General features: G+C 39.7%; 1 protein-coding gene and 1 long non-coding RNA gene across 4 annotated transcripts; one reads left to right on the plus strand and one right to left on the minus strand.

The window, feature by feature from the left end:
* The first annotated feature begins 285 nt into the window (after window positions 1-285).
* On the plus strand, window positions 286-2,639 carry LOC140737718 (uncharacterized). The gene is made up of 2 exons (XR_012101241.1): window positions 286-397; window positions 1,933-2,639. It is a non-coding gene; the product is annotated as an uncharacterized lncRNA (long non-coding RNA).
* On the minus strand, window positions 2,108-27,409 carry rgp1 (GP1 homolog, RAB6A GEF complex partner 1). 3 transcript variants are annotated; one of them, XM_073064284.1, is made up of 8 exons: window positions 27,149-27,409; window positions 19,911-20,047; window positions 16,538-16,621; window positions 11,450-11,599; window positions 10,110-10,256; window positions 7,869-7,996; window positions 5,971-6,148; window positions 2,108-3,965 (listed from the first exon to the last, which is right to left on the minus strand). In XM_073064284.1, exons 1-8 carry the CDS (start codon window positions 27,262-27,264, stop codon window positions 3,742-3,744), a joined length of 1,164 nt encoding a protein of 387 aa, XP_072920385.1. In that variant the 5' UTR covers window positions 27,265-27,409; the 3' UTR covers window positions 2,108-3,741. The 3 variants fall into 3 exon arrangements, with proteins under 3 accessions (XP_072920385.1, XP_072920383.1, XP_072920384.1); XM_073064283.1 differs by having other exon boundaries at window positions 3,800-3,965; window positions 5,975-6,148; window positions 27,149-27,406; XM_073064282.1 differs by lacking the exon at window positions 16,538-16,621 and having other exon boundaries at window positions 27,149-27,406.

Genomic DNA, 27,409 nt, shown 5'->3' on the forward strand with positions numbered 1-27,409 from the left:
CCAAACTATCGGTCTCTGTCGTTCCTTTGGATTCATCAGCTGTGTGGAGGAGTAGCCTGTTACAAGGGCAACAGCTTGCTCTCCGTATCATACTGTTATAGCTTGTGTACTGACTTAAGTATCACGTAGGCAGCTGAGAGGCAATATCCATAGTTGACCCCGACTAACGTACAATCTGGCAGTGGGTTAATTTGATCATTAAGCTTTTTTGTTTCCGGACAAATCAGCCGCGTTTTCACTGATACCATTTTCCAGCTATTTTGCAAAGAACATGTTTGTATTTTCCAGGAGCCTGCAAGTACGGTAAATACAAGTATAAAGTTGGGGAGAGGTGGAAGACCAGTGACTGCTATCAATGCAGCTGTATAGCTCCAACACAAATTATTTGCTGTGACATGTAAGTGATTTATGGATTTCTCATTGAACAGGGATATAAATATACTGCCAATCAGCTAGAAGTTACAAATTTCCTCTAAAAATGCCTTCAACCAACAACGCCAAATGTTCAGGAGTTTGTGGATTTGCTGAATTGGCTGGGAAATCTTCTAAGACAGGCAAAAAATATTCGTGTTAGGATTTTTTTCAAGTGGCTCCATCAATTCAGGAATTTATAGCCATTTAGAACAATGAACTGGCCAAAAAATTTACATTGGAAATAAAGATTGAGAGATGACCTAATTATCGAAGAATGGAACAAGGGATCACAAATATAACGTCACCATTCTTTCTGGTTCATAGTCATGCAGCGCCATGTCAGCTATCACACCCATCTATACTAATCCCACTTCCCATGCAGTGAATTTCTATTTCGTTTACACTGACAGTTTTTCTTTTAACTTTGGTGTAATCAGGCTTTAGCTAATGTCATTGGATAGGAGCAAACAGACACAACCTCAATTTAGTATCTCACAAAAGCTTAAATTTATGTATTCAAGCTCTCAACAACAGTACTTTCTGGTTTGCTGTCTTACTGTGGTATCTGTGGTTCTAGCTACTCAATTCACAAAGACATTGGCCCCAGCCCAGTACAAATGCAGCCTTCCCCAGTAAAATAGCTTCATCTTTCTCCTATACTGGTTCAACAGGAAAGTCTCCTTAAAGTTGTTTCTCCCAAGATTTAGAAGATATGCAAGGAACACTGAGCACATTGTGGTTAGAGCAACAACATAGGCCAAATTATCTGCAGAAAAAGAACTGCCTGAAATTACTGAAACCATGCCATTTCTTCCGGTATAGTCCTGGGTGCAACACTCTCTTGTATGACCTAGACAGCCAGGAAAAGCTTGACTCTCATCTTATAATGGAGACAGAATGCTTGCAAATAACACTGGCATCCATAAATATTTCAGATTATTACAAAGAAAAATACATTTTAAAACATTGCCACATACGGCTGGAGGCTAAGTCATTTGGATATCCTTAAAGCGGAGGTCGATTAGTAAAGGCGTCAAAAGTTATGGGGAGAAAGCAAGTTGGATAATGAATCATGAAAAATGTGAGGCACTCTGGATGGGCCGAATGGCCTAATTCTGCTCCCATGACTTATGGTCTTAAAGTATAATGATTTCAATTAGCATATGCTTTGGCCCACATAAAAGTACATTGATTTTAATTCCCTTGGATAAATGTCTCAAAATATAAAGGAATTTTTTAAAAGATTATAATCATTTGTTGAGCTGCATCATATGTGTACGCATTTAACACATTTACACTGTGAAATATACCTTCCAAGTTTGCCATCTAAAATGTATTTAAACAGAGTGCTGTTATCTTAATGCAGTTATTGTTGCTGGATGCTAGAGACCTTTAATTGCTGTTGTACACAAAATGACAAAATAAAAAAGGCCCCTATCTCATCAACTTCATAGATGACTATAAATTAGACTTCATTTTTATTGAATGGAAAGTTAACTTGAATTGCTATCTGTTCAGGGTAAATTATACAGTTGATGTTCGTCAATATTGTGATATGTGGTACGGTGCAAGGACTTGCCATCCTTCTCAACCATGTGGTCGACGTTTGAAGCAACAATTGAAGCGCTACAAAAAATCAATTACAGTATACAGAAACTTGCTTAGCTTACGAAAATAGAAAAAAAATGCCACGTTTTTGAAAAGCAAAATTTATTTGTATTTACATTTGTATATTTAAAACAGTTGACTACATTCCTAAGTATGCTGTAAGAACTTCATTTATTATGTTCATTTTGCATGGAATGTGGCTATAATCTGCAAGATTGGGAAAATGAACATTGTGTAGATAGGAGGGATTAGTTTTTGAGGATTTTTGATTTACTTTTTAGTTGGCTTGGCAAAACATTGTGGGCTGAAGGGCTTATTCCTGTGCTATACTGTTCTATGTTAACCACCAAATCAGTTATAACCTCCCCATTTCTTTTCAAATAATTTTGCCATATTTACTGCCAGTCTTAGTCCAAAAATCGAATGTTTCAAGTCTTCTCATGTTTGTTCGCAACTGTTTAGGCACAGTGCAAAATATGGAGTTGCTAGCATTTTTAGTAGATATGATTTTTGAGATGTCCATTTTGTTCAGATGAATTGCTAAATAAATGTAAAAATACTAAATGAGTAGAGAAATGTTTTCTTGATGAAATAAAACCTTCAACATTTTTCACACAGCAGATGAATATTGCAAATTCTGTCAGCCAGTAGGCTGCAAAACCTTTGCACAAACCATCACATAAATAGCTTCAAAAGGAGTGAATGTTATATCCTACAAACATGGTATTAATATATTTTGCAAAAAATTGGATAACATTTTATAGTTCATTTCTTCCCAAAATTACCAATAAGAAAGGTACACAGGATATATACAAAAAGGGGGAAAACTTGATGAATACTAATTTAAATACTATTTGTTCTGTAGATAAGTGATGCTGGCTTGTATAATTATTGCCATTTAGTTGTGATGACCAGTAACTTTAATGTGAAGTAAATATACAGGACGAAGACTAAAATGAAGATGGACATAGTTTTAGCTGCCAGTTAATCAAAACACAGCTGTAGATGCGACTTCCATGACATGCCAAGAGTCAAAGCAGTAAATAAATGTAAATAGCAGTAAATAAAACCAACAGGAACACAGGAAAACAAAACTGATTTACTAAAATATAATTAATTTTTTACTCCTGAGGTTAAGATGTTGAATGGTGATTGACAAGGTTTATTGTTGTGTTACAGCACAATGAGTAAAATCTACGTTTAATAGAAAATGTTCAAGAACAACAAACTACGTGTAATTGTGCAACAAGTTTTTAAGATAAATAAATGCAAATACAACAAGCACCAATGTGAAGTTGCAATTCTTCTCAGTTGTGGGATACAGAATTTAGACTATCTACAGCAAAACCCACAATAAAAAGCGCTTCAGATCCAAAAGCTATACACTGTCTAGACAAAACAGTTCTCCAGATAAAATCTTCTCATCATTATCAATGTAAGGAATTTTTGAAATTGGATGTCTAAAATGAAAAACAAAATGTGGTAGGTGCAGTGTTCCATCTTAGTCCATTCAATGATGGGAGAAACTGTAGTCATTGCTAATCTTGTTCCTCACACTTCCATGAAGAAATACTGTGATTTGGAATTGCATTCTGTGGTATGTTCCAGTAATTTTTGATTAAGAAATAAAAGAACTACGTAATACTTTAAGCAATATCATTGCTTGTTTTTTCATTTGTTGTTGCTATTCAATTGCTTCTCCAAAATTTCAAATGAATTTCAGATAGCAATGGAGTGAAAAGATGTCAACTGTGAAACATATGATGCGAGTACAGGATTAGTTGGAAGCACTTTTATTGGCAGATCCCAGCTGAATGTGTCCACATCTATTTTCCCTGCCCCAGTCCAAGTAATTATCTCCGATTGGTTCTCAAGTACAGTAGGTGGTTCCACTGGCTCACAAGCAGTGACAAACTCAAAGTGTAAACGCCACTTCAAGGATACTGAAATTGAAATATACAAGTATATCAAATTATTGTTAAAATCATGAATATAATATTATAAATTGGTGTGTTGCACAAGATTTAATGAGAATTTTTGCACTGAAGTCACTTAAGACCCAATTGCAACCAAATGATTAAAATAGCATGTTTCAAAACTTTTAAAGAAGAAAAATGCTCAATTTCTCAAGGAGGAGAGAAACTAGAAAAAAGATATTAAGCAAAAAGTAAGAAGAAATAGAGGTTTCTAAGAAAGAGAATGAAAGAGAAATTTGAAGTAATAAGTTCTAAAGAAAGGTCCACAATGGGATGGCGTTCATTCATTGTAAAACATCCAAAATGCATTGCAAGATAAAACTTGGAAATTCAGAGTCACAAACAGCAGTCAACTAGCAATTTGAATTTAACATAGTGAGAGTTTAAGCTATTGGACTGAGGACTAGGGTTACAGGAGAAAAAATTAATACAAAATAGAACATGAGCAGTTGTTTTCAAATACAGCTTAGGGAACAATATTTCATAGTACAGTTAATAGTGCTAATTATGGACTGCACTATGATCACTATCTAGTGATCATTCTTTCAAGAATGGCAAACTACCACCTATTAGGTACAAAGACTAAGTATAATCAGAAATCAAAACTTTCTAACAAGTACAGAGTTTTAAGTGAAGGACACAAAAAAATTCCAGGGCTTCTCCAATTGACTTAGTTGGCAAATGTCTGCTAACATACAACTGTATTTTCTGCACCATAAATAAATAAAGATTCACTCCTGGTGTTGCAACTCAAACTGTTCAACAGTCACAGTATTTGAGAGCAGGTAGAAAGAGGGACATACAGATTGCATCCTTGTTCCTGATACCTATGAAATCATTACTGCAGTGTATTCATTAGGTATAACACATTCCAGAAGAACCAAGAGTTCATGACTTTGATCACAAAACTTCCAGTAAGTAGGGTAAATGATTTGCTCCCTAATCTGGACCTACTAGCAAGCTCATCTCATTATTAAAATCTTATAATAGTAAGCACTTGCTAACAAAAATTTGTTATCAAGAGCAAAGGGCATGCCAAGGCACAGAAGATATCATGGTCATCTACTGCAACCAAGGAAATCCCAATTTGTGATGCCTATCTGTACCACTTCTGAGGTCGAGAGAGTGGAAGTGGCCCAGTACAATGGCTCATCCATTTAAAACTCTCCTGCACAAGTTCCTGTCATCGTCAGATATGACTGACAACTACCACCAAGTCATAACATTTGCTACATCATGAGCAGTAAATGAGTGAGTGATTATTGATTAAATTACATTAGACTAATTAATACAAATGTAAAATACTGCTGATGTTGGAAATACTCCTCAGGTCAAATAGCATCTGTGAAGAGAGAAAACAATTTATCTAGTCTAATAGTTTGACAAACTACTTCTTTAGCAAATCCCAGGTAAGGAAGTAAAATATTGAAACATTGCACACTAGTCTGATCTCTCTACAGATTTAAGGATTAAGGAAGCATGGTGAAGGCTTAAGACATTGATTCTTGGGATGGAGGAAATATAGAATGAGAAAGCTAATTGAAATATTGTCTTTTATTTTATAAACATTAAAGATGAAGTGCAAATTTTTATGAAGCTTGCCAGCATCAATGCAGAAATTATATTTCTCATGGCAGAATTATCCAGACCCAGAAATTATAGTATCAAAGAAAGTGGCAAGCTATCAAAGACGGGTGTGAAATTTCTTCAAACCATAGCATAATAATCTTTGGAATTCCTTGCCTTAAAGGCCTGTGGAAACAATATATTCCAGAAAAGTGGATAGATATTTAAAATATGGAAGTATAGGGTTAGCAAAGCAAACCCATTGTCTTAACAAATGGCAGAGTAGGTTTGATTTTTCAGTGGACCAGAACAGGTTTATCCAAATATGCAAGATATGTTGATACATATTTTCATATATGTCATCTATAAAGTCATTTATGCAAATGATGATTAATAAAACACTTACCTACAGTGGTCATAAAGCTGGGTGTAGCACTAAGTGGAACTGGTAAACTGAAATGAGTTTTAGCAGTATGCAAACATGATTCCTGATGCCGAGCATGAGTACTCAGTGAAACAGGTTGCCCTGGTTTTCTTTGATAATCTTCTTGTACATGCTCTTCAGTCTGCAAAGATACTGAGAACTGGAAATAAGGAGATTCAAGGATTTGAATTAATGAGTAAACTTAGACAAAAGGTGAGTTTCATCTTTGTTAGTGGTAGCATTCCATATTGGGAAAAAAACAGCAAGATCTAGTTACCAAACAAAGTTAATCAAATTTCAGTCAGCTGTACACTTGTGGAAATTAAACCATGAGATCTCATCTATTATTCAGCTGGAAACAATTAAAATTTTATGTTGCATATTTAAAGAATGGATTAGTTAACAAAAGAACAAAAATCGAAAGCAATAACCAGTTAAAGTATTCTAAGACAAATATTAAGAAATAATGTTTTCTTAAATTATCCATGACTTCAGCAAAATCTTCCAGTCAAGATGGCGCCAAGCTGAGGTCTCTGTCAAAGTTGTTATTTAGGTTCATAGGAATGACTCTGGGGATAGAGAGGAGAGTTAGAGGTTTGGTTAGGGATCGGGGATGGGGGTTTAGAGGAGTTAGAGCTGGAGTTTAGACCTCTACTCCATCCTCTGCATTCAAAGACCAGCGACGTGGATGTGCAACAAAGGACATTTATAGACAGATGTAGAACCAGCAAGCACTGTGAATGAAGACCAGCAAGGACAAGGACTGGTGCCTCCCAGGTCAGCAGGTCCCAGAATCAGAAGTTTGTGCAGGCAGTAGGCTAGCGAGTCAGGAGCTTGAGGCTGGAATTCAGGGTCCCATTATCTGCAAATCCTGGGTCAATATCGAAGATCAAAGTTCCATGGTCGAAAACTGAAGTCAGCAAGACCAGATGTTGAGACCCAATAGCTGAAGCTCTAGGCTTGCAAATCCACCAGGGAAGTCAAATGCCCAATGCTTGCGAGTCCATAAGTCCACTGGAGGCTAATGGCCTGGAGGGAGCCTGTCTTGGTGTTGGAGGTCTGTCTGTGTGTGTGAATGGTTATTGTTATTGCTATGGCTGTTGCTATTGTTGTTGCTTGTGTTGTTCTACTGAACGTTATGGGAATGCTACATTAATACCAGACTGTGTGGCAACATTTGTGGGCTGCCCCAGCACATCCTCAGATTGTGTTAGTTGTTAATGTAACCAACACATTTCACTGCATGTTTCGATGTACACGTGATAAATAAATCTGAATCTGAAAATATCTAACAGTGCCACAAAGGTTATTAATGCATTTTGATCAACTGCAGCACAATCAGGGGAAACATCAATTACACTGATTGAATGCCGTGGTTGGTCATTGTTTCTGAAATGGTTATTATTCTATTATGGAATTATTGAGTATACCCACAAGTAAATTAACCTCATGGTTGTATATGTTGACATACATGTACTTTGATAATAAATAAATTTACTTTGAACTTTACATGCACTGAACCAGCAGTAGCTGTTTACCTGAAGAGAAAGAAGCCTGAACTGCAAAAACAGCATTGACTGTCTGCAAGTATCGTGTCCAGAAGCTTGCTGATAAAACAGTTGGTCATGGAGGTAAACACAGTCAATCTCAATCCCACATTCATCAAACATTGTTGGATACATTTTGAAGGATGGCAGTAATGCAGAACAATTGCAGCAAATTACTTTCTCTTCATCTTTATACAATGGGTGCTAAAATGCAGATATTGTTAACACAATACCTGCACAACAGTTTAAAAGGTAAAGATAGTCATATTGGTAAATGCTGTAATAACAGACATTGTCAAATGCAGAGTCAAAATATTTATAAAATGTACTGACCTGTAAACATGGAATATCTCCTTCAGAGAAATCAAATGTGCCCAATACATCTTCTCCAATTTTATAAATAGTTTTGAAAATGCAAAACTTTCCAACTTTTCCCCTGACATTAGTAATGTTATACAAATCTGCACAAAATATATTATTTCACTTTCAGTCAAACATAATTTATAAGCAAAAGCACAGTATTACTGTTGTAATTCTTTTAGATTTATTTTAAAAGGTTAATTAGGAGACGAGGGTCATATCAGAGCACATGACCACACACCAAAATTGTCGTTTACATTAGTGCATGGGGAATGCAGAACATGTATGATGGTGTTGTATTCCGTATGTTCATTTCAGTGTAATCTGACTAAGATCAGACTTAAGACATACTTCAAAATTTCCTTTCAAACAGTACCTTACACCATTGCTGGAATGCATGTAGAATTAAATTTCATGAGGTAGGTGTATTCTTTAGGTCTCTATCAGTACTGATCACCCCATCACCCCCGTTTTGAGATCCTCAGGCCCTCCATTTATCGGCTACAGGTCCACCTGAATATTACAATTCCAAGCAAATTCATCTCCAAACCCCAGATCTGGAGATCAACACCTCCAGTGAAACTGGATCCCTAATTTCCTGACCAACAGACAGCAATCAATAATGACAGGCAGTAATGACTAACTTCAACACTAGTGCCTCACGGGATTGCCTCCTCAACCACCTACTCTACTCCTATACGTTCCTGGATGCACTCTGCTCCAATTTCATTCACAAGTTTGCAGATATCATCAGAGTGGGCCATATCTCAAATAACGAGTCAGAGTCAAGGAAAGAGATGAAAGCCTAGTAACATAATGTCATGACAACAACCTTTCCCACAATGTCAGGAAAACAAGAGTTGGTTCTTGACTTTAGAAAGGGAGAAGGGGGACGGTGCATATACTCCTGTTTACTCAATAGTGCTGAGGTTAAGAGTGTTGAGAGTTTCAGGGATCATCACCAATAGCCAAGTCAATCACATCGATGTCATGGCGAAGAAAGCTCACCAATGCCTCTATTTCCTTAGTGGGCTAAAGAAATCTGGCACATCCCTGTCAATTCATACTAATTTTTATCAATGCACCATATAAAGCACTCTATCTGGATGCATAACAGCTTGGTATGGTAACTGTTCTCCACTTGCAGAAACTGCAGAGTGGTGGACACAGCTCAGCACAGAGAAAGCAACCTCCCTTCCAAGGACTCTAGAGCCTCAGTAAAGCAGCCAACGTATCAAATACTCCTCACACATGGACAGTCCATTTTCTTCTCCCTCCCATTGGACAGAAAAGTCTGAAAGCACATAACACCAGGCTCATGAAGGTTTGTATCTCACTGTTATAAGACTATTGAATGGTCCCCTAGTATAATGTGGGGTAATGCCTTCACAATCTACCTCATTATGACCTTGCACCTTATTATCTACCTGCAATGTGACTGTAACACTTCCCTTTAAATTCTGTTATTGTTTTACCTTGCAATGAATTGATCTGTAGAAACAGTGTGCAAGACGTTTTCTACTTTATCAAAATACCTATTCTCCTCTGTCTGATCTGCTCAATGTCCAACATCAATCCCAACATTCTGAATATCCTTCCTCAGGAACACAAACTCTTCCCAACCCTGATGCAGAATGCAGAATACTGCATATTTTGCCTCGAGGTTTGTGCAGCTTGAATGTTGAGGGATGAGATTTTTAATTAATCCAATTTATTTTCTGAAATAATCTTCCCAATAGTTCCTTCAAGTCAGATTCAGTAACTATAAGTAATTAACTTCAATGGTACCATTTGCATTATTAAACCATCCCAAAAAATGGAATTCAATAAAAAATATTTGTTAAGCAAACAAGAGGAAATCTGCAGATGCTGGAAATTCAAGCCACACACACGAAATGCTGGTGGAATGCAGCAGGCCAGGCAGCATCTATAGGAAGAAGCACTGTCGACATTTCAGGCTGAGACCCTTCGCCCGAAATGTCGACAGTGCTTCTTCCTATAGATGCTGCCTGACCCGCTGTGTTCCACTAGCATTTTGAGTGCATTGCAAAAATACTTGTTAATTTCTTTCATATTTTAGTGAAACTATCCTGCCCCCCAATCATAAATACACCATTATTTAAAAATAGATAAATGTTCTACTTTTGATGGATGCAAAGGTATCTAGACTAGAAGTCCTATACTGCCTGCTGCTGGTTTAAAATTAATACTCACGAAGACTACGGCGAGATGTGCTGGTCATCAACATTTCAGTTGCAAGATCGACTAATCTAGTGTCTTTTTTAGTACTTTCATCTTCATCCAAAAATGGATTTGTAGGTGCCATAGCCTCATCTGGAGGAAACTGATAATTTTCCAATCCTGATATGGATAAAAATGGAATAATCACTAAAAAGCCTTGCAACCAATAAATGAAATCTAGTCATTTACACACATAACTAAAAGGCAAATATTCACCATCCTGCAGAAAATGGTCAATAAGAGAATTACACAATCCTCAATGGCATATATAAATTAAACTTGGACAGTATGGAAAACGGAGAAGTTGCCACCTGATTTTTGCTGTAAATAAAACTGGAAATTCATCCAACCATTTCCAAAGAAAAAATACAATTAACTACAAAATAAGGTATCAAAGTCTACAATATGGGAAGCATGATTAGTTTGAAGATGACACAAAGATTACTACTGTTGTTAATGAGGAAGATAGTCATAGATCAAGTTGGGCAGAGCCAAGGCAGATGGTACTTAATCCTGATAAAGGAAAAAGACTAATAAGTATAGGGGACATGCATAATAAATGGTCCTAACTTCAAGAGTATCAAGGAACAGACAGACCTCATGTACAAGTCCAAGGAAACCTGAAGAAACCAGCAAAAATAGACAGGGTAGCGGCATACTTGCCTTCATTAATTAGGGCAAAAATGCAACAGAATGGAGGTTATTGTACAATTTTATAAAATATTGGTTCGACCACATCCGGAGGATTCTATGCAGATCTGTTGTCACACCATAAAAAGAACATGATTAGACTAGAGAGAATGCAGAGGAAATTCAGCATACTGCTGCCAGAGATGGGGCACATCATTTATAAGAGATGGAACTGAATAGGCTGCATTGTTTTTCTTGGAACAGGAGCAGGAATTTAAGGAGACCAGAGAGAGATGTACGAAGTTATAAGGGGCATAGATAGGGTATGGCACGGTTGTCCAAAATGCCAGCTTCTATTCTGTGTGACTCTAGAAGCTTGCAAAGAACCTCTATAACATAACCAAAAGACACACTATCTGTAACAGTAGGAATACGACCATGCCATACTTATTCTTGAATTCAAATTTATTTATCATAAAGACTTTGACTTTTGAAAACCTCAATTCACCAATCATGACTTCCATCAAAGAGAAATTACAAATTAAAAAGGAAAGAATACGATCAATTGCCTCGGAATTATCTCTAATCTAGAAGCAACAAACTGTTGCTGATTGAGAAATTAGCCGGGTCATTAGTACAATTAGAATTAATTCAAATCAGATAAGTCTTTGTCATCAACTCACCATAAACAACAAATACCCGAAAAGGAACCCGAAGAAGTTTGATTGGAGAATTTACTCTTTGGCAACCAACCGTCAATTTATAAGCATATTTCACCGACTGGCCTCGGAAGGATGGTGGACCATCAAGAGGTACAGTTTCACAGTAGGAATCTGAAAATTTACAGCAAAACCACATTGGATATCTCCAGATAAATGTCCATGACTAGAGGATTCAAGATCGTTTAATGTTATCTCTTGTACACAAGTGTTAAGAACAACAAAATAATTTTTACAACACACACAAAATGCTGGTGGAACACAGCAGGCCAGGCAGCATCTATAGGGAGAAATGCTGTCAACATTTCGGGCCGAGACCCTTCATCAGGACTGAAAATAATTTTTATTCTGGATCCAATGCAGCACAAAAACAAAAGATAATGATACATAGATTGACTGTATGTCCATAAAGTGACTGATGGGAATTAATAAAGTAGTGGTGGAGTTAGTGGGTGGAGGTGTTGATCAAGCTTACTGCTTGGGGATGCTATATAGCCTCCTCCCTGATGGGAGTGGGAAAAGAAGTCCATGAGCAGGGTGCGTGGGACCCTTCATGATGTTACTGGCCCTTTCAAACACCTTTATGTATATCTGTCCTTAACGGTGAGGCGGCGAGTGCCAGTGATGCGTTGGGCAGTTTTGACTACCTGTTGTAAAACCTTTCTCTCCGTCGCAGTGCAGTTTTCATACCAATCAGTGATGTAGCTTGATAGGATGCTCTCTATTTACTGCAAGTCTGTAGAATGACACGAGTATGGACGTGCAAAGTCCAGCTCTCTTCCGCCTCCTCAGAAAGTACAGGTGTTGGTGAGTTTTCTTGACTAAGTAGGATGTATTCTGAGACCATCAAAGGTTGTGTGATGTGCGTTTCCAAGAGTTTGAAACTGCTTGCTGTCGATAAGCATCTCCTTTGTCTTGTTGACTTATGGAAGGGGTTATTTTAATTTTAATAAAAAGCAAAAAAAATGGTTATCTATCTACAGAGACACAGAAACGAAAAGCTGAAGACAAATACAATAAGCTGGAAAAAATCAGCAGGTCGAACAACATCTTTGAGATGGGGGAATGGAAGGCAACAAAATTTGATGTGAGGTTTTGACTCAACACATCATCATTTCCTCCCCTCCCCCCCACAGATGTTTGATACATTAAGTTCCTCGAACAGATTTTATCATCTGTAATGTAACAAATGTAAAAAGCCGCACAGTAGTGGATTTTGCCCAGTACATCATGGGCACATTCCCAACTCCACCCTCACAACTGGCAGTATCTACAGGAGGCACTGCCTCAAGAAGGCAACATCATCTAAGATTCTTACCACCCAGGCCACAGTATCTTTCTACAGCTACCATAAGTCTCACACTTCCAGGTTCAAGAGCATCTACTTCCCTTCAACCATTTAGTTTTTGAAGCAACCTAATCACTACAGTTTTAGAATACCACAACCACTGTGATCAATTTGCATCAAAATGACCTTTTTTGGGTTTTGTGCTTTTCTCGTAAAAATTGCATAATTTGTTATATTTATGTTTTTCTTGTGAATGCTACTGATTTGATGCTATGTGCCTGTGATTGCACTTATGCATACATGTACTTGTGCACATGACGATAAACTCAACTTTGATCTATATACCATACATTTGGTTGTCACTGCATAAGTAGATAATGGGGACTCTTACACTTCAGTTATTTTAGCACATATTTTGTGGTCAAACATTCCTCTATGTTCATTATGCCTTCATGAGTCCAAAGAATTCAATGAGCTTTTTTTATTGTGACTTGAGGCACTTTACACTCCATCTACAAGGAAACACATAAACAAGCAAAAGTATGCCTTCTCAGACTGTAGAATTATTGAGACATATGTACTTACAAATTAGACATTAACACATTATTTTGTCCAGTGTTACATAACTGAAAATTGGCTTTACCTGGAGTGAAATGCAGTAAAGTTCACCCAGGCTCTTTCACCCTTGTCCATTTGACACCTGTCTCCCTGCAACTTACCTTTGGAAAAACTGTAACAGAAATAGACCAAACTTTCCTGCAAGTACCTACTGTTGGACAATCCTAGAACAACTAGGTTTCAATAATCCAGCTTTGTTCCAAAAGCAATTCTCTTCCGAGGTCCTGTATGAATTGTGGAGCGTTTTAGCATTTTTAAAAATTTTATTTAATACTGCTGTGTTGGAGATTACCAGAAAAACTCCTAGAGAATGAAGAAGTTTATTTCTTTTAATTCATTTTCCAGAGTCAGTGTGTCATTGGCAAGGCCAACATTTATTGCCGAGTAGGTGATAGTAGAGCTTCCTCCTTTGTTGAACTGCTGAACTCTTTCTGGTGAACACTCTCCTAGAGTGGATTTTTGTAGGGAGTTCCAGGATTTAGACGCTGGGTGGTAACAAGCACAGACATGGACAACAAAGAGGTGATCAAGGGAGGCTGAGGAATTGCTTTGAGTCAGTGAACTGAGCTGTATTTATTGACTCCAAGGATCAGACTGAATACACCATGGTTGTCACAAAGGTTATAAAAACAGTTGTAGATGAGTGTGTCCCAACAAAATCATTGAGTCTTCCCTAACCAAAAGCCCCAGATGAACCATGCGATCTGCAATTTGTTGAGGGCCATATCAGTCACACTCAGATCTGGGAATCATGTTAAATTCAAGAGGTCCACATCGATCTCTGGAAAGCCATCTCACATGTAACGTAGCAATTCCAGAGTGAAACCAAAAGACATAGGTGAAAAGGCTTCGCTCACAGATGAGCTCAGTAATTTTATATTTGCTTTGTCCATCAAAACATGGAGGCACCTTCACAAACACCCATAGCCTCCAATGACCATGTGATCTCAGTCTCTGACACTGACGTGAGAGCATCCTTCAGAAGTGTGAACCCATGGAAAGCGTTCAGCCTAGACAGAGTATCTGGCTGAGTACTAACACCTCTTCTGATCAACTGGCTGGAGTGTTAAATTCAAGAGGTTCACATCGATCTCTGGAAAGCCATCTCACATGTAACGTAGCAATTCCAGAAGGATGCTCAACAGGATACCTTTAACCTCTCCCTTTGGTAGTCTGAGGTACCCAGCTGCTTCATTTATATCAGTGTTCAAGAAGAACATGGTAACCTGCCTCAATGACTATCGTCCATTAGTACCTACATCCACTGTAATGAAGTTCTTTGAATGGTTGGTGATGACACATCTCAGCTCCTGTCTGAGAAGTGACCTGGATCTACTCTAATTTACCTACTGTCACAACAGCAAATGACATTTCATTAGCTCTTCACTCAGCCCTGGAACATCTGGACAGTAAAGATGATACATCAGGATGTTCGTCAACTACAGCTTAGCATTCAATATATTATCATCTACTCAAAACTAATCAATAATCTTCATCTGAGGCCTTAATACCTGCTTGTGCATCTGGTTCCTCGATTTCCTCACTTGCAGACCCCAGTCAGTTCAGATTGGCAATAAAATCTCCTCCACAATCTCCCTCAGCACAGGTGAACCACAAGGCTGTGTGCTTAGACCCCTGCTCTACTCACTTTATACTTAAGACTTTGAGGCTAAGCACAGATCCAGTGCCATATTTAAGTTTGCTGACAACAGCACTGTCAGCCAAATCAAGGGTGTTGACAAATCAGCATATAGGAGGGAGACTGAAAATCTGGCTGAGTGTTGCCACAACAACAACCTCTCACTCAATGTCAGCAAGACACAGGAGATGATCCAGGAGGAGGAAACCGGAGGGCCATGAGCCAGTCCTCAATGGAGAATCAGAGGTGGAGAGGGTCAGAAACTTTAAATTCCTTAGTGTTATCATTACAGAGGATCTGTCCTGGGTTGAGCATGCAAGTGCCATTATGAAGAAAGCATACCAACACACCTACTTTCAGAAGTTTGCAAAGATTCAGCATGTCATCTAAAACTTTGACAAACTTCTATAAATGTGTGGTGGAGAGTACCTGGCTGCATCACAGCCTTGTATGGAAACACTGTTGCCTTTGTACGGAAAAGCATACATGAGCAGACCTACATAGAGTGCCGTCACAGGAAAGCAGCATCCATCACCAAGGAGCCTTACCATCTGGGCCATGCTCTCTTCTCACCGCTGCCATCAGTAAGAAGGTACAGTAGCCTGAGGACCTGCATCACCAGGTGCAGGAATAGTTATTACCCCTTAACCATCAGGCTCTTGAACCAGAAATGATAACTTCACTCAATTTCACTCCCTCCATCACTGAACTGTTCCCACAACCTATGGACTCACTTTTAAGGACTTTTCACCTCATGTTTTTGATATTTATTGCTTATTTACTTATTTTCTTATTCTTTTTGTATTTGCAGTCTTGTTTCTTTTTGCAGTGGGTGGTGGTCTTCCATCGATTCTGTTGCGTTTCTTGTATTTACTGTGATTACCTGCAAGGAACTGAATCTTGGAGTTGTATATGGTGACATATTTGTACTTTGATAATAAATTCACTTTGAACTTTGAAAGTGAAAGATTTACTGTATTAATGCTTAATTGACCACAGGGCCTACTCATAAACAATAGATTCAGCTGGCTGACAGCTGAGAATTAGGAAAAATTCTACCTGAGCAATATAGCCTACAAGGCAATGTTACAGTACTTGTTTGAACAAGATGGAGAAAAAATATTTAACTACAGAAAACAGTGAGCAGACTATTTTAAATTTTGTTCACATGATAATAATAGCACTTAGGATTAACCTATCAGTACCATTCCTGCAGTATGCTCTTTTGAAAAGAAACGGGGATAAATTTCATCTGAAGGATTTTTTAAAAACTATTGTTGGGGACAGAACCAGCAGAAACAAGATATTTGATAATGTTCTATGCCTTGTCAAATTTTCCATTCCCCCACCACATTACCAGTCTATATACTAAAATTAGCAGACATCAATAAAGCAGCTCAAGTACCATTTACCAAAAAACTCCAAGCCTAGCACATACTGAATACTATGTATAACTGTTATTAAGCTGTGAAAAAGTTTTTATCTACATCAAAATACATCAACTTACATGACTTTGATTCACCAGGATCAAGGCACAGGTCACAGAACAGTATCTTGGGATTAGTGGCTAAAATACATTTTCCTCTTTCACCTGGAAATAAATGAGTACTTCAACTGTTTCCACAATATGTTTAATTTTAGATCAACTAATACTGAAAACAGTTAACAAATAGGATACAGATTTATAGTCAGACAGTGCACTGAAAGGCTTGAGAAGAAAGAGAGCTTGGAGATGAGGCAAGTATCCACAAGGATAATGGCATCGACAGACAGTCTCTTTTGAGGTGATTTAAAGAAGATTCAGGAAAGATCTCCTTTAAAGGAGATGGAAATACATGCAATACATAATCAGTTAGCAAAATGGCCAAAAACGGAAAGAGAACCATGAGCGATTTACTGGGAGCAGGAGAGAGAGACACCAAGAAGCAAGTCTTACGAGTAAGACATGAGAAAAATAGATCATGTGAAAGGAAGATGGGAGATGGAGAGTGAACAACGGCACAGGTATGGCCTGCCACAGAGGCATTTGTACAGGCAGCTTCAATCTTTTTGACCAAGTCCAGGAAATCCTCGCAGTAGTTGAAAGAAAAAGCAGAAGCTGTTCAAGGAAACAAATGAAGACACTAGTGTTGGGTGCGGTGGGGATGCAGAAAGAATACTGCTTTTTGGGATGTCCCCAAAATTATAGCAGATTGGGATCCATTTTGCTATAGGCTGATTAATCAATCATTGAACCAACTGTACAGTATAAATACAATGGTAATGTTGATGGGAGCAAGACCAGGAAACAGTAAGGATTGGAGAGGTTTAAAATCTCTTTGACATCAAGGATGAGTGTGTGATTGTTAGATGGACAACACAGTGTCACAGTGAATAAAGCTTAAAAACTAAAATTGCTGGGACTCTAAATGTGCCATTGTAAGTGATCTGATATGGTTTATTAGTGGTGAACCCAGAACATGAAAACAGGTGAAAAAAAATTAGCCATAGTTGTGATTGAAGAGAAATCAAAAGTGAGATGACAAGGTGGAAGGAATGACCATTAGTTAAATGAGCTTGTGCGGAGGGAGAAATGAACAAAAATAGATAACCCAATGGAGATAATGTACAATAATTTGAGCTGAAAGTTGAAATTACTGTGTACAAGATGATTTAGGGAGAAATTTTTGAGAGAAAAGGGTGAAGATATCATAACAAGAAACATGGTGTCTAAGAGTTTGTCATTGGAGTTGTAATGTTAAAGATGGGAAAAAGTGGACATTTTTGATATCTAAATGAGCAGAATTTAAAATGACACAGGTTTGGGAATTTAAGCCAATACAAAACAACAAAAACAAAGATAGATTTCTGCTTGGAAATGAACACCGAATTTTCTAATTTCAGATAACCCTCACTCCCACAGCTTTCCTCCCACACACACTCACCTGTGACCTAGTTTTCTTTTCCCTTTGTTCATCTTTCCCATCCACTAACTGGTTCCACCTGCCCATCATTGCCCCGGCATCTGATTCCACTTGTCATTATAAGTTTCTGTCCCACTGTCCCTCTGTCTGCTCAGAGTATGTTCCTCATCTGGCTTCATCTTTTACCTATCAGCCTTGATCCCACCCACCTTTGCACTGATATATACAGCAACTTTTCCTGTTCCCTCTCAGTCCTGATGCAGGGCGTTGACCTGAAACAACGACATACACTCTTTTCCTTCTCTGATGCTGCTTGACCTGCTGAGTTGTTCCAGTATTCTGTTGTTATCCCACAGAAAAATGAGGGAGTGAAAGGGGACCAATATACAGTGATATACCACAATTAGAGTTTGAATAACATTAACATGATGGAACACAAGCGTCTGGCCATTAGTTATATCTGGAGGTGGCAAAGGTATGTCTGAACATTTCAACAAAAGGATGGAGGCATATTTCTGAAGAGTCAGAAGAGTAGACAGTATTGGTGAGAGAGGAAATAAGACCCAAATCTCCTCCAAGGATTAAGAGCAAGTCCAAGTTGCAAGTAGCCTCGATGAATGCGGGACAAAGGCTTAAGAGAGAGAAGAAATCAGTGACAGGGGTAGAAATTTGAGATGGCGACTGAAGATTTCATAAATTTTAACTCATCCAAAACCAGCTGTTTGAACTGCAGGCCAACAGAGATGGAGAAGAAAGCAGTTTCAACAGGAAGTGGAAATTTACGTCACATATCCAGAATATAGCATCCAGGAGAATGTAGACAAAGTAAAGGGCTGGGGACTGAGGTTATGATGGATTTCTGGAGTGCTGTCTAGGTCCTACGACACAGAGGCTGAGGGAGAAACTGAAGTTACCCAGAATATAATTAAGAAAGTTAGGAAAATTAAGAACTGAAAAAAAAGGATGGACAACAGAAACAAGCAGCTGAATAGTGAGAAAAAAACCTGAACAGGAACTATGGTCAATGTGGTCAAAATCATTTGTGATGTGGTCAAAATCACATGCGACTTTGGTTACAGCAATTATGGTAGAATTTTAAGAAGAGAAATGCAACTGAAGAGATTCAAAGAACAACTTAAACTTGAAGTGACCATGAGGTGGCATGTTAAAGTAGCATTTAGTGCAATGCTTTACAGTACTGGTGATCAGAGTTCAATTCCCACCATTGTCCATAGGAGTTTGTATGTTATCCCCATGACCCGCATGGGTTTACTCTGGGTGCTCAGTTTTCTCCCTCAGTCCAAAGACAAACAGGTTAGGATTACTAAATTGTGGCACTTGCAGGTGCCCCCAGCACATCCTTGGGGACTGTGTTAGCCGGTGACATAAATGAAGCATCTTATTGTATGCTTCGACAAATAAAGCCAATCTTTAAACTTAGTACATTTAAGAGCTTTGCAGAGGAAAAAGACTTTGGAAATAAAGTAGATTCATTTAAATCCTCTAAATGAAGGGATTTAGAGATCAGATACAGAAGTAGAAAAGCGAACAGAGCACAAGGAACAAAATGTCAGCAAATAAAAGTGCCAAGAAGGAAGGCTGGGAACCAATGCTATAATGCATGAGTTGGTTCTCAAACAAAACTAGTACTAAGGGTATATTAAGTAAATAGGAAAGAAACTGGAAGGATAACTCGGAGCTTGAAGAAAGGGGTTTGATGAGATGGGATTTGATGAGAATTTTAAAAAAATAAAAGAAAAAACTAATTAGACCACTGAGCTCCCACCCATTAAAAAAAAGATAATTTTCCGCAAGGACTGTTGAGAACTCCTGTGCATAATTTTAACACAACAATTCAAGACAGCAAAAAGTAATACTGATTTATCCAGTACACTGTGTTCAAATCAAGCAATACAAAGCTTTAAGAATAAATAATTTGATCCATTGCACCAGACGAACTCAAAAATAACATCCTACCTCTGTTTGGAACAAATACAGTTTCATTTTCAGCCTGCACATCATACTTTGCGTCTTCAGAGGGAGGAAGTGCAACACGACTCTCACTAGTATGAAATTGGCAATGTATTTGAGCACTTGCCCATGCCAACATCTCACTGAAATAAATGACAAAAGTTACGGATGCAATTTAAAAATACATTAGTACATCTATAATATTACATTTTACAAAGCACGTGGAGAACTGAAAATATTCAAAATCCAAAAACAGTTTAATCTCAAGTACATTTCTCAAAACCATTTCCAAGTAATCGTTCAATTCATCTTTATTGTAAATACTTAAAAATTCTCAGTCCGACTGCAACCCTGTATTTAGGGACCACACGTTTGTTATAACTAGGCACAAAAGTTCAAAGCCCAAAGTAAATTTGCTATCAAAGTACATAAACTCATTTAACCCCGAGATTCATTTTCTTGTTGTTCATAGAAAATACAAGAAACACAATAGAACCAATGAAAGACCACACCCAACAAAATGGACAACCAATGTGCAGAAGACAAACTCTGCAAATACAGAAAGAGAAAATAAATAATAATAATAAATAAATAATAAATATCAAAAACATGAGATGAAGAGTCCTTGAAAGTGAGTCCATAGGTTATAGGAACAGTTTAGTGATGGGTGAGTGAGGTTCGGAGGATTGAACAGTAGCCAATCATTGTTCAGGATTGATTGACAAGAACAAATTAAAGTAAGGCACGGGCAGGTGGAGCGACCACTGAGAGCAGGTAGAGCTCAGAGTTGGGATTTTGAGGCTTTAGCTCTTCATGGCTTCAGTCAGAGAAGAAAAAATAAGGTGTAGGTAGAATTTTGTTTAGACCCCCATAGTTTGTTTTTTCTTCTTTATAGTTGCTTAGTTGAACAGTAGACATGCCAGGCAGTATAGTGGAATGCTTCTCTTGCAGGATGTAGGAAGGCAGGAGACCTCCAGTGTCCCTAACAACTACATGTGTGAGAAGTTAGCTGCAGTTTCTAACACTATGTGTTGAGGAGTTGGAGCTGGAAATGGATGAACTTCAGATCATTTGGGAGGCTAAGGGGGTTATATAGAATAGAGAAGTATTTACACCCTAGGTGCAGGAAACCAGAAAATGGATAACAGTCAGGAAGGGAAAAGGAGTTAAACAGCCAGTGCAGAATACCCTTATGGCCATCCCCCTCAACAAAAGGTATACCACTATGGATACTGTTGGGGGGGGAATGATCTAGCAAAGGAAAGTTACAGTGGTCAGCTCTCTGACACCGAGTCTGGCTCTGCGACTCAGAAGTGAAGGGGGGAAAGAGGTTAGTGGTGGACATAGGGGATTCATTAGTTAGGAGAACAGAAAGGAAGGCCTATGGACAAGAATGAGATTCCTGATGGTATGTTGCCTCCCAAGTGCCAAGTTCAAAACATCTCGGATCAAGTTCTCAGCATCCTTACGTGGGAGGGTGAACTGCCAGAGATCATGGTCCATGATTCAATGACATGGGTAGGATGAGTGACGAGGTTCAGCAAAGCGAGTTCAGGGAGTTAGGTTCTAAGCTAACGAGCAGAACCTCTAGAATTACCAGCGTGCCATGTACTAATGAGACCAAAAGAAGTAAGATTATGCCTTTTAACATGTGGCTAAGGAGTTGGTGTAGGTGGGAGGGCATAAGATTTTTGGATCACTGGGCTCTCTTCCTGGGAAGGTGGGACCTGTACAGAAGGGTAGCTTGCATCTGAACAGGAAAGGGACTAATATCCTAGCAGGAAGGTTTGCTAGTTCTGCATGGTGGGGTTTAAACCTGAATTGCAGGGGGTTGGGAACCAGAGTGCCAGAACAGCTAGAACCATTACAGCACAGAAACAGGCCCTTTGGCCCTTCTTGGCAGTGCCAAACCATTTTTCTGCCTAGTCCCACTGACCTGCTCCTGGCCCATATCCCTCCATACCCCTCTCATCCACATACCTGTCCAAGTTTTTCTTAAATGTTAAAAGTGAGCCCGCATTTACCACTTCATCTGGAAGCTCATTCCACAGTCCCACCACTCTCTGCGTGAAGAAGCCCCCCCCCCCCATGTTCCCTTTAAACTTTTCCCCCTTCACCCTTAACCCATGTCCTCTGGTTTTTTTCTCCCCTAGCATCAGTGGAAAAAGCCTGTGTGCATTCACTCTATCTATACCCATCATAATTTTATATACCTCTATCAAATCTCCCCTCATTCTTCTACGCTCCAGGGAATAAAGTCCTAACCTATTCAACCTTTCTCTGTAACTCAGTTTCTCAAGTCCCAGCAACATCCTTGTAAACCTTCTCTGCACTCTTTCAACCTTATTAATATCCTTCCTGTAATTAGGTGACCAAAACTGCTCATAATACTCCAAATTCGGCCTCACCAATGTCTTATACAACCTCATAACATTCCAACTCTTATACTCAATACTTTTGATTTATAAAGGCCAATGTACCAACAGCTCTCTTTACGACCCTATCTACCTGTGACGCCACTTTTGGGGAATTATGTATCTGAATTCCCAGATCCCTCTGTTCTATTGCACTCCTCAGTGTCCTACCATTTCCCTTTATGTTCTACCTTGGTTTGTCCTTCCAAAGTGCAATACCTCACACTTATCTGTATTAAACTCCATCTGCCATTTGTCAGCCCATTTTTCCAGCTGGTCCAAATACTGACAAGGTTGTGCAGATGGATGTTGTTAAGACTTCAGACAAATTCAGGAACCAAAAGATTGAGCATGATGGAAGTAATGCCCTGAGCTACGTATATTTTAATGCAAGAAGTATTGGCTGGTTAGCTCAGGACATGGATCAACACCTGGAATTATGATATTGTAGCCATTAGTGAAACTTGGCTGTTAGGAGGGGCAGGACTGGCAGCTCAATAGTCTGGGGTTGCAGTGTTTTAAATACAACAGTGTGAGAAAGATTAAAGGAGGAGGGGTGGTGTTACTAGTCATGGAGAATGGCTAGGACAGACTGGAGAACTCATCTAGTGAGGCGTTATGGGTGGAACTGAGAAATGGGGTGATAAGACAGTCCAAGAGATTTGTAAATTGCAGACTATTGCAAGAAATCCAAAGTTGTTATGGTAGGAGATTTTAACTTTCCACATTTTGACAGGGGCTCCCATACTGTAAAAGGACAAGATGGGATAGAGTTGTCAAATGTGTTCGGGAAAGTTTTCTTAATCAATTTGTAGAAGTCGAGTGTGCTATATTTGATCTGCTATTAGGGAAAGATACTTGGCAGGTGACAGAAGTTTATGTGGGGGAACACTTTGAAACTAATGGCATTGTGATCATTAGATGCAAAGAAAATATGCAAAAAAGTCTGATCTGCAGGTTGAGATTCTAAATTGGAGAAAGGCCAACTCTCATGGTATCAGAAGTGACCTTGCAAGTGTAGACTGGGATAGGCTGTTTTTCTGGAAAAAATGAACTTGGTAAGTGGGAGGCCTTCAAAAGAAAAAAATTTGAGAGCACAAAGCTTGTATGTGCCTGTCAGAATAAAAGGTAAAGATAACAGGTGTGGGGAACCTTGGTTTTCAAGAGATATTGAGGCCCTGATTGAGGGAAAAAAGGAGGTGCAGAGCAGCTACAGACAGGTAGGAACAAATGATGAGCTAATGGAGTACAAGAACTGAAAGAGAACTCATAAGAAATAATCAGTAGGGCTAAAAGAAGGCATGAAGTTGCCTAGGAGACAAGGTGAAAGAGAATCTGAAGGGATTGTACAGATATGTTAAGAGCAAAAGAATTGCAAAGGACAAAAATTTGGTCCTCTGGCAGATAAGAATGGTAATCCATGTGTGGAGCCAAAGAGATGGGGGAGATTTTAATATTTTTTTTGCATCTGTATTTACTCAGGAGATGTACACAAGATTCTGTAGAAGTAAGACAAAGCGGCATCAAATGCATTGACCCTATACATGTTACAGAGGAGGAGGAGGTGTTTGCTGACAAGAGGCAAATTAGTTTATAAATCACCAGGACCTAACAAGGTGTTCCCTCGGACTCTGATGGAGGTAAGCACAGAAATTGCCAAGCCCCTAGCAGATAGTTAGCAACAGTTTAACTACCAGAGTATTGGACGATAGCCAATTTTATTCTGTTGTTCAAGAAAAGCTCTAAAAATAAACCAGGAAATTATAGGCTGGTGAGCCAGACATCAGTAGTGGGAAAGTTATTGGAAGCTATACCGAGGGGCTGAATATATAAGTATTTGGATAGACATTAACTGATGAAGGATAGTCAACATAGCTTTGTGCGTAGTAGGTCATGTGTAACCAGTCTTATAGAATTTTTTGAAGAGGTTACCAGGAAAGTTGATGAAGGCAAGGCTGTGGATCTGAGGATCAAGTCTCTGAGGATCTAACCTGGTCTCAACATATCGATGTAGTCATAAAGAAGGCAAGACAGTGGCTATACTTTATTAGGAGTTTGAAGCAATTTGGCATGTCAACAAATACACTCAAAAACTTCTATAGATCTACCGTAGAGAGCATTCTAACAGGCTGCATCACTGTCTAGTATGGAGGGGCTACTGCACAGGACCAAAAGAAGCTGCAGAAGGTTGTAAATCTAGTCAGCTCCATCCTAGGCTCTAGCCTACAAAGTACCCAGGACAGCTTTAGGGAGTGGTGTCTCAGAAAGGCAGTGTCTATTACTGAAGACCTCCAGCACCCAGGGCATGCCCTTTTCTCACTGTTACCATCAGGTAGGAAATACAGAAGCCTGAAGGCACACACTCAGTGATTCAGGAACAGCTTCTTCCTCTCTGCCATCCAATCCCTAAATGGATTTTGAAGCTTTGAACACCACCTCACTTCTTTTAATATACAGTATTTCTGTTTTTGCACATTTTTAAATAATCTATTCAATAAACATAATTGATTTACTTGTTTATTTATTATTATGTTTTATTTTATATATTATTATTTTCTCTCTCTGCTAGATTATGTATTGCATTGAACTGCTGCTAATTTAACAAATTTCACGTCACATGCCGGTGATAATAAACCTGATTCTATCTAAGGCATTTGACAATGTCCCACATGGAAGCTTGGTCAAGAAGGTTCAGTCTCTGATCATTCAAGATGAGCTAGTAAATTGGATTAGACATTAGCTTTGTGGGAAAAAATCATAGTGGTAGTAGATAGTCACCTCTGACTGAAGGCTTGTGACTAGTGGTGTGCCGTAGGGTTCAGTGCTGGGTCTGTTGTGTTTGTCATCTCTATCAACGATCTGGATGATAATGTGGTTAACTGGATCAGCAAATTTGCGGATGACAGCATGACTGGGGGTGTACTGGACAGCAAGGAAGACTGTTATGCCTTGCAACAGGATCTGGACTAGCTGGAAAAATAGGCTGAAAAATGACAGATGGAATTTAATGCAGACAAGTGCGAGGTGTTGCTGACATTACCAAGGTAGTCTTACACAGTGAACGGTAAGGCACTGAGGGGTGTGGTGGGATAAAGGGATCTTGGAATACGGATCCATAACTCCTTGAAAGTGGCATCACAGGTCATAACAAAAGCTTTTGACACATTGGACTAACTAAATCAAAGTAATGAGTACAGGAGATAAGATGTTATGTTGATGTTTTATAAGACATTTGTGAGGCCTAATTTGGAGTAATATGTGCAGTTTTGGTCATCTACATACAGGAAAGATGCAAATAAGGTTAAAAAAAGAGAAAACTTTAAAGGATGTTGCTAGGTCCAGAGGACCTGAGTCTTAAGGAAAGACTGAGTAGGCTAGGAATTTATTCCTTGGAACATGCATGATTACCAAAATGCTGTTCCCAGGATGTGGCTTTCCTTTCCAGAACATCAGAGATCAAAGAACAGGGCTTCCCTTCCTACACCGCTGATGCTGCACAACACCCACATCTCCATTTCCCTGACATCCACCTTCACCTCATTTCCCCACCAATCTAACAGGGATAGAGTTCCAGCTGTCATTAGGGGAAGCCAAGTGGGTGGAGGAGGGGGACGACGTGAGAAGCTGGGAGATGATAGGTGAAAAAGGTAAAAGGCTGAAGAAGAAATCTGATAGGAAAGGAGAGTGGGCCACAGGATAAAGGGAAGCAGGAGGGGTATAAGGGGAGGTGAAAGGCTGGTCCTAAATCGTTGAGTGTGCGCCTTCAGGTCCCTGATGGTAGCAATGAGAAGAGGGCATGTCCTGGGTGGTGGGGTCCTTAGTGATGGATGCCGCCTTTTTGAGGCATTGTTCCCTATGAACATAAAATATAGGAACAGAAGTAGAACATCTGTCCCATTGAACCTGCTCTGCCATTCAATGAGATCATGGCTCATCTAGACATGGACTCATCTCCACCTAACTGCTGTTTCCCCATAACCCTTAATTTCACTACTCTGCAAAAATCTATCCACTCTTGTCTTAAATACATTTACTGAGGTGGCCTCCACTGTTTGAAGGAGTCCTGGATACCACAGGGCTAATGCCCATGATGGAGCTGAGGGAGTTCATAACTTCCTGCATCTTCTTTCGATCCTGTGCAGTTCGCCCCCCACCCCCCCACCACACACACACACACACCATTCCCCATACCAGATGGTGGTGCAGCCAGTTAGAATGCTCTCCCTGCTTCCACAGCAGCACACACAAAATGCTGGAGGAACTCCGCAAGTCAGACAGGATCTATGAAGATGAGTTGACGTTTCGGGCCAAGAACTTCATGTTGAGTTCCTGAACTTCAAGAAGTTCATCCGTGGGTGTCAAAGACAGCCTGGGATGAGTAGTGTACGGCAGGCGATACTGGCACACAAGCTCACCACCGAGGCCAGACGCGCGCATCACTAGCGGCCACGAGTCTGCAAGCTCCGATCGTCTGCGGAGGGAGCGCGCTGGTTGGGGTGGGAGGGGGAACGCCGGGAGCGCGCTGGTTGGGGTGGGAGGAGGAACGCCGGGAGCGCGCTGGTTGGGGTGGGAGGAGGAACGCCGGGAGCGCGCTCGTTGGGGTTGGGGGGAGGGGGGAATGCGGGGCGCGCTCTGGCTGGGGGGGGGGGGCAGAGATGCCGGGAGCGCGCTGGTTGGGGTGGGAGGGGGAACGCCGGGAGCGCGCTGGTTGGAATTGGGGGGGAGGGGGGGAATGCGGGGCGCGCTCTGGTTGGGTGGGGGGGGGGGGTAGAGATGCCGGGCGCGCGCTGGTTGGGTGGGGGGTAGAGAAGCCGGGCGCGCTCCCTTTACCTGCTGGCCGAGGTGGAGCGAGCCGTGACGGGATTGGTGAAAGTTATAACACATTCCAGCTCTTCGCCCGTCAGGAAGACCGGGCCTCGGAGTAGTTTAGCCACCACCTCAATCATGCCGAACACTGTTCCGGACGGACTTTCACTGCTTCTCAATCCATGGGTGATGTTTAAATCACTATCAAAACATGGAAAAATACAGACTCCATTCTCTCGCGGTTGAGACACAACAGGAAGTCTGACGGCAAGGCACACGCGCACT

Source organism: Hemitrygon akajei, chromosome 13 (assembly GCF_048418815.1).
Source record: "Hemitrygon akajei chromosome 13, sHemAka1.3, whole genome shotgun sequence".
Taxonomy (NCBI): Eukaryota; Metazoa; Chordata; class Chondrichthyes; order Myliobatiformes; family Dasyatidae; genus Hemitrygon; species Hemitrygon akajei.